Genomic DNA, 8,125 nt, shown 5'->3' on the forward strand with positions numbered 1-8,125 from the left:
CACAGTACTACTACTCCTATCCTGTATATATGGGCACAGTACTATTACTCCTATCCTGTATAAATGGACACAGCACAGTACTACTACTCCTATCCTGTATAAATGGACACAGCACAGTACTACTACTCCTATCCTGTATATATGGGCACAGTACTACTACTCCTATCCTGTATATATGGGCACATCACAGTACTACTACTCCTAGCAGCTCCACCATCAGGTATATTTGATCTTCACTCATTGATAACCTTTGCACTGGGACCACCAATCAGACTGGGCATCATCCGACAGCCGGCACCACCTAAAGGCTTTATACATTAAGCTCTGATAAAATCGTGCTCCTATAGAGGAAATACTCAGCTTAAATTTGTCCACGGGGCGCGTCATTTCCCATTAAGCTTCTTTCACTTTTAGGTGACAACATCCATTCATACGAGAGCTTAGTGACCTCCATCCCAGATTATGGGCTGACATATGTACAGCAATTCACACTAAAGCTCCCATGTCACGGCCTAATCCACAAAATGTTACAATCTACAATGTCACATTGTGTATGATGGAAAGTGAGAAGCTGGAGGGATGCCCTATCAGGGTGAGGGGCATGTTCCTAATTCACCCCCTCTCAGGTATCCAGAGACTAGTTCTGGGCCAGCGCTGTGCAGGAGGCAGGGAGGGGTCTCTTTGTTTGCTGTAAGGGGCTGAGCTTCTCTTTCCAAAAGTTTGTAAGAAGAAGCAGTGGGGGCAGGTTTCTCCTATAAAGCTGCAGTGAGAAAGCATCGCCTATCCTGGGACATGTCTGCTGCTTCTCTATAGGGGCACACACAAGGTCACACCGCTCCAGGGACCTTCTCTGTCCTAGTGTATAGGGCCACATTTGGGCTAATGGCTTCAGGAGGTCTGTACGTGTTACTAGTCACCCTCGCCTTGGCCCAGGTGGGCTGTGGAGACCCTCAGGACAATGATGCCCCTTCTCTAGCTTTCGTCTTTGATGTGACCGGCTCTATGTATGATGACCTCAGACAAGTCATTGAAGGAGCCAACCGGATTTTGGAACGCACTTTGACTCGAAGGACCAAAGCCATCAGCAGCTACGTACTAGTCCCATTCCATGACCCAGGTAAGAGATGAGTCCAAACGTTTCCTATTGGAGTGGATGCTGGGAGTTGTAGTGACGCATAGTATTTTATATGTATGATCTTGGAAGGTTTTGCATAGTGCTGAGGATGTGAAGCACCTGATTGTGAGATAATCATAATGGCCAGAAATAGACTTTACAGAACATACGTGTATGAACATCCCACATCCTACTTACTAAATTCCCGGGTGTAATCAGAATTCACTACTCAGGGGAATAATCATGATAAAGTAATGGGAATACTGACCCCCAATGTGCAGCTGTTATAGTGATCGCAGCGTCTGTGGACGTCATGTACAACACCTCCAGTGTTTGTGGGGTCATGACATGTAGATACATCAGAGTGGCCTACGACCTCTAACCCTTCAGTCTATACACAGTCCTTGGACCTATGGACTTAAATACTAGTTAAACTCTTACAAATGTTTTGATCCTAATCCCTGTGTCCAGTGCCAGGACTCAGAGAAGTCTCTGGATGTAGCTGGACTTCTGGTTACATTTACCAGTCTGTTCCTTATTGAGGCCACTAGTTGTGTCGTAGACATGGCCACGCAGAGAAGACTGACATCCTCAGACCAAAGAAAGTTTCATAGGAAGCCAATTAAAATACCAGCAATAATCTGCTGTGCACGGAGGAAATCCCCATAAACACTGGGATAACAATGAGGAACATTCCTACCACATACTATATTGTTGTTGGGGACGGCGGATCAAATCTTCCATATCCTCATAGTACAATATACACATATAACAGCTTTCATGCTGTAGAATGATACATTTTTACTCACCATATAAATAAATCATATTCCCAATGGTGCAATAATGAAGATTTGTGTTTGGTAACTGATTTCATAGATTCTTTGCTTAGTTAATAGTATTGGAAAGTTTCTGAATATCTGCAGGGACAACCGAATGGGTTCACTTTGTCCATATCACATTATAAGGTCGGCAGGAGGTTTTATAGTTATTCAGTGGTCTGCGGGTGAAACATGCTGACCTCAGGGGTCAAGCAGAAGACAACCCAATTTAGGGTCTTTTTCCCAGAATAATTGTATCTGGCAAGTCTAATATATACATCCAAATTGGCATCCGTAGCACAAGGCAGATGTGGCAAATTCCTCTTACAGGTTATAATCTGGCGTCCCCTGTGATTTGGGAGACCCCTCACTCTTGCATAGATAAAGCTCCTTACCAGCAGAGTGCAAGTACACAAACAACAAATGTGTTCTCACGCTTGTGCCCCATGATGAGCAGCTATCATCTCAGTGTGATACAATGTGTCCACATCAAACACAGCTCATTGTGTCTGTGTGTTTTGTCACTCAGTGTTTGTTCCTTTGACACGGGAGCTTTCAATCAGCGGCGTCCTGGGCCCTTTATCTCTCAGAGGATGCTGCTGTTTGAGCAGTGACACTGCTGAGAGGGTCCAATATTTACACCAATTCATCCATTGGCACATACTTTCCTGCTAAACCCTATTCACTGATGATCTAGTATAACTGTGCACCCAGAGAAGTATTGTACCCCAATTGTAAAGATGGGACTCACCATCAGTCATCACTACAGTTGTGCAACTTAGCGCCTGAATGACATTTTGTGCCACTTCTGTCAGCGAACAAAAACTTTTACGTAAAACATTCAGTAGCTGCAAACCTGTGCAGAGCCAATCCTGCTCCTGGCTGATGGCTCATAACAATCAGGGGCTTTTATCATTTACTTTCCAACAGTTTTTGCTGGACCTTTTTTTGTTTCTGTGTCATGTGTGCCATATTTATGAAGTGTCAGCGCCACAATTTAGCACTTGCGATTATTTTCCACAATCCGCCACCTTCACGCCAGTGGAGCGTGAAGCGGGCAGGGGGGAGGGGGGGGCATGACCAGGCGAGTGGTGGGCGCGGACGGCAGGGAATGGGCCGAAACGGGGCTTACTGGCACTTGCTGCAGCCGGCAAATTTTCACGTGTGAAAAGTCGCCGACTGTGTTTATTTCTATGTCAGGCAATAAGTGGTGCGCAGGACCCCGCCGGATACATCAAGAAGCAGAAGCCTCTTAATGTATCGGGCTGCGCCAGAGCAGTGGCAGGCTATCATGTGATAAATAACCCCCATTAGATGTAAATAATGGGAAGCTCCCTGCACATTCCAGATATTAGGAATCAATATTTATATAGCGCCATCATATTCTACAGACAGAAGAAGAAGAGGCAACACTTGAGGTAAAAGTGCGTGTACTATAGTCCAGCTATTCTGTATTATCATGTATAAGGAAGGGGCAGTAATATCTCCTCATCTGTGCTTTTGTCTTTCACCCTACACTCCTCTGTACTGCCACTATTATTTCTAGTCCTCTTTGATGGTGAATTCATGAGTCTCTTATTCCATACCTGTGGTGCCATCTCCTGAAATGTCATTCTCTCCTTGTTGCCCTCATCCTCTCTTATTCTACATCCTCCAGTTTAATATTGGTGATTCTCTAATACTCAGCTGAGATATTAGAGTGACTACACACAATGGTCCAAATATATAAAAATGGGTACACTGTGCATTATATTTCTTTGTACTTGCTTAGTGCAATTTGTGGCCCAAAAGGGGGTTTTCCCACAAAACAAGATAGGCCCTATCCACAGAATCGGTGGGGGTCTCAGTTATGGGAGCCCACAGATCAGTAGATAGAGGGGTCCTATGCGGTCTCGATGTACCTCAGTCAGACCCCTCGTTACTCCCTGAGATGAGCGGAGCAGCAGGACGCACATGTCCAGGCTGCCCCGTTCATCTCTATTATGATGACAGAGATTGCGAGCCCTATACTCATCCCTGAGACCCCTACCGATCAGCAAGTTAGACCCTATCCTGTGGATACGGCCAAACTTGATTGGTGGGAAAACCCCCTAAACAGTGTTGCAGGATGTGACACAGTTGCACATGCTTTCTCCTCTCAGCTTCATGTGCTGCAATAGAAATGTGTCGCAGACTAGTAACACGCACTACCATATTGACTGGCCCAGACGCAAAAAAATGTATCTGCTGCAATGATTTTTAGCATCAGTATTAACAAAAACAGATAGGAGTCTTAAACACAGGAGATGAAGAAAGCTTTTTCTCTGAATGATTCACTTCTTGTATGGTTTGCAACTGCTGCTGCAAAATACTTACCGAAATTCTTCTGCATAATTTTATCCAAAGCGCAACCCATACTATTGCTTGGGCTGCCAGAGGCCAGGAGACCTCCACAGAGTAGCAGGAAGCAGCCACATCTCCGAGACCAGCAGGATGCTCACCCCCATCCTCCAAATGTCCTCCATGAGTTACCAATACCATTTACAGCTATGGCAGACTTCCTGCTAGGCCGTTCAGAGCTACATTACTGTGCCTCGCACCCTGGAAATATGTTTGATGAGATTGGACCTATAGTTGAGCCATATTCACATGAATGGGACTGACCTGTAAATGTGCCACGTGATGAATAGATGTAACGTGGCTGGTCAGTTCAGACCTGTGTCAGGGGCTTCGCAGGGGCAATGGAAACTTAACGTTTTGTTAAACGTTGACTTCAATGTGTGGACGGTTTCTTTCTATTTCATTTATAATAGTTATAGAAAAAAGACGTTGGTTGATGCGCTATTTGATAATGAAAGGTGGGACATAACTGCCCAAATTCAGGAATGAACAAAGCTTTCGGTTGCATTTATATTTCCTCTCTCCCTCTGTTGTCAGGATGTGTGAAGGGGAGATAGCTGTCAACTAGTGTGTCATTTAATGTAGGCAGCATCAGTGAGGTGAACATTTTGTTACCTGTATCCCATGGACACAACATGCCTCCATGAACTACTACTCCTTTAATGTATTTGAAGCACATATGAAAGTCAGGAATGTCAAACCTCATTCATGAAGGGGTTTAGACCGGCTTTTTGTTGGTCTAATTAAGCAACAAAAAAGATTTGAGAAACTAAAAGTGGAGGAAAAGTGTCATAATTGAAGAGCTGCACCGGAATATAGCGACATAAACAGATGTGTGTCCAAAAAGAAGCTAAATTGTGGCACTAACACATCAAGAAACACCACAGCGCCAAATCAATGGCGCAAAAGCAATATGAATGCCCCCGAATCAAGACAAGTAAAGTACCAAGTGAAATAGAATGGCCCCCAGCTGTGTGACCTCCTTACCTTGTCTGGACAGTTCTTATAGTTCTCTGCCCAACATGTAAGGAAGAGGCCCAAGTCCCGATACTCCAGCATTAATTCTAGACACTATAGACATGTTATCCCTACAAAACAAAGGAAATACAACGAGGGAATCAGAGATCCTGTAACCATGGAGAATCATTATGCGATCGTGTAACAACATCAGGACTTTTATCAGATTGTAGCAAAATGTTACGCATTGTTCTCTGGAATCAGCCTTCAGCGGTCCCTGACAGTTTCAGTTCAATTTGTACAAGTCAAACCTGGGAGAGTTGGGTCTTTCCTTCGGGGTGCGTTCCCACGTTGTTTTTCAGATGCAGTTTTTGATGCCCAAACCAGGATTGGAGTGAAAATAGAGGAGGAGCAGCTCTCCTTAGGGCGCTATCACACAGGACTTTTTGGCTGCGTTTACAAACGCAGACCCAGCCACAACCATCAGGACGGGCCCCGGCCCGATCCCATTGGCATTTCTATGGAAACGCCTGGGATCAGGAACGAGCTGCTGGTGTTTTGCATTACTTTAACCCCTTAATGACCGCCCTATCGGGATTCTACGTCGGTCATTAAGGGTACTTCTTCTGACGCGACGCCTTTCTACAGCGCCGCGTCAGAAGAAGATTTCGGGACATCGGGTCAGTATAGTGCCGGTGTCGGGCTGTGATATCACAGCCCAGACCCGGCACTAACACCCGGGATCGGAAAAACTCAGATCCCGGGTGTTTAACCCCTTACACGCCGCGGTCAAGCATGACCGCAGCGTGCAAGTGTGTCCCCCGTGGATCGGACCCCCCCCGGTGTGCTTACCGGGGGATCCGATCCCTCCTGCCGCTGCCCCGGGTCCCGACGAGTGACCCGAGGCTGTCAGCTCCTCTTCTCGCCGGGTCCTGCCTTCCTGGCAGGACCCGGCTGTAAGTAACTGAGCATGCGCGGCATGCTCAGTTACTTACACTATACACTGCAATACAAGTGTATTGCAGTGTAAAGGCTTGAATAAGCGATCGGAGGATCGCTTATTCAAGCCAAGAAGTAGAAAATGTAAAAAAGTTAAAAAAAAAAAAAATTATCTTTTTATAATATAATTAAATAAATAAATAAAATAAGTCCCATAATCTCCCCAGTAACACATAAAATGCAAATACAGTAAATAAAACACAAAAACATACATATTTGGTATCACCGCAATCGTATTAATCTGTACAATAAATCTAAATCAATATTGAACCCGCTCGGTGAACGATGAAAAAAAAAACTACGAAAAACTTCCCGTAATATACAATTTTTCATCAAACACCATCACAAAAAATGTTCTAAAAAGTGATCAAAAAAAGCGACATTCCCTAATATGATACGACTGAAAAGAACAACTCTTTTCGCAAAAAATAAGCCCTCAACCAAATCTGACAACAGAAAAATACAGAAGTTATGACAATAAAAATTGTCAATAGTAAAAACTAAGCGATATTCTCCAATATTGGTTTTGCTCAGGAAAATTGAGCAAAGATAAGAAAAACTATATAAATGAGGTGTCACCGCAATCGTAGTGAACCAGAGAATAAAGATAAAATATTATTTTTACATTACGGTGAGCGGGGGGGAAAAAAATGCTAAAAATCCTAAATAAAAATTGATGATTTTGTTTGTGTCCCCCTTGAAATAGTTAATAAAATCTCATGAATAAGCTATAGACCCCCCCTAAGTGAATTATCTATACATTGTATCTCATTCTGTAAAAAATAAGCCCTCATATGTTTGCATTACCAAAAAAAATAAAAATGTATAGGTCGTACAATGTGACAATACAAATCTGCAGTGAATGGCGCCTCCATTCATTCTATACTTGGCCGTGCGCCCGTACAGCAGTTTACCACCACATATGTGGTATCAGTACACTCGGGAGGAATTGGGCATCAAACGTTGCAGTGCGTTTCATAATTTAATTTAATCTGAAACTGTCAGTTTGGCCTAAATGAATGTATTTTCCAAAAAAATTCCATAGTTTCTAAATCGCAGGTCCATATTGTTTTAACCCATGTGAAACACTTAAAGGGTTAATGGACTTAATAGAAGTTGTTTTACATACGTTGAGGGGTGAAGTTTCTATAGTGGGGTAATTTATGGGGTTTTACTATTATTTAGGCCTTACAAAGTCACTTGGAAGCTGAGTTTTCCCTCAAAATGTGAGTTTTGGCAATTTTCATGAAAATAAGAAGAATCACACCTAAAGTTCTGCACCTCATAACATCCTAGAAAAGTGAGAGGATGCATAAAATATCATCCCAACATAAAGCAGACATTCCATAAATGTAATTTATCAAACTTTTTGGGTAGTTTTACTTCCTATCTGGAAAGCAGAACATTTCAAACTTGGAAAATGAAGAATTTTTACAAACTTTTGCCAAATTTTCACTTTTTTTCAGAACGAATCGCAAAACGTATCACTTAAATTTTATAACTAAAATGAAGTACAATGTGTCACGAGAAAACATTCCCAAAATCACCGGGATATGTTAAAGCGTTCCGAAGTTATAACCAATTATCGTGATACATGTCAGATTTGAAAAGTCGAGTCTGGTCATTGAGCTGAAAACTAGTGTCGGTGATAAGGGGTTAAACGCAAACGCAACAGTTGTGTTTTATAAACACACATGTTAACATGCGTTTTTAAACTCATGCGTTACAGGCGACGGGTGACCGCACCCTCCACCACCCTCTATAAATCCCCCTTATGTGTAGTTAGCGCCTTAGCATTTCTTTTTTGCTTGCTTTAAATATTTCATATACCTGTAAATAAAACTGCCCAATGTCAATG

The 8,125-nt window shown here is 43.1% G+C and overlaps 1 protein-coding gene across 1 annotated transcript in view; it reads left to right on the plus strand.

Moving 5' to 3' along the window:
* Nucleotides 1–694: 694 nt before the first annotated feature.
* Nucleotides 695–8,125, plus strand: part of HMCN2 (hemicentin 2) — a 179,889-nt gene continuing 172,458 nt past the window's right edge. Inside the window, exon 1 of the mRNA XM_072125758.1 lies at nucleotides 695–1,117. Coding sequence (XP_071981859.1) covers nucleotides 883–1,117 — 235 coding nt within the window. The 5' untranslated portion in view covers nucleotides 695–882. The remainder of the gene's footprint in view (nucleotides 1,118–8,125) is intronic.

This window comes from Engystomops pustulosus, chromosome 9 (genome assembly GCF_040894005.1).
Source record: "Engystomops pustulosus chromosome 9, aEngPut4.maternal, whole genome shotgun sequence".
Taxonomy (NCBI): Eukaryota; Metazoa; Chordata; class Amphibia; order Anura; family Leptodactylidae; genus Engystomops; species Engystomops pustulosus.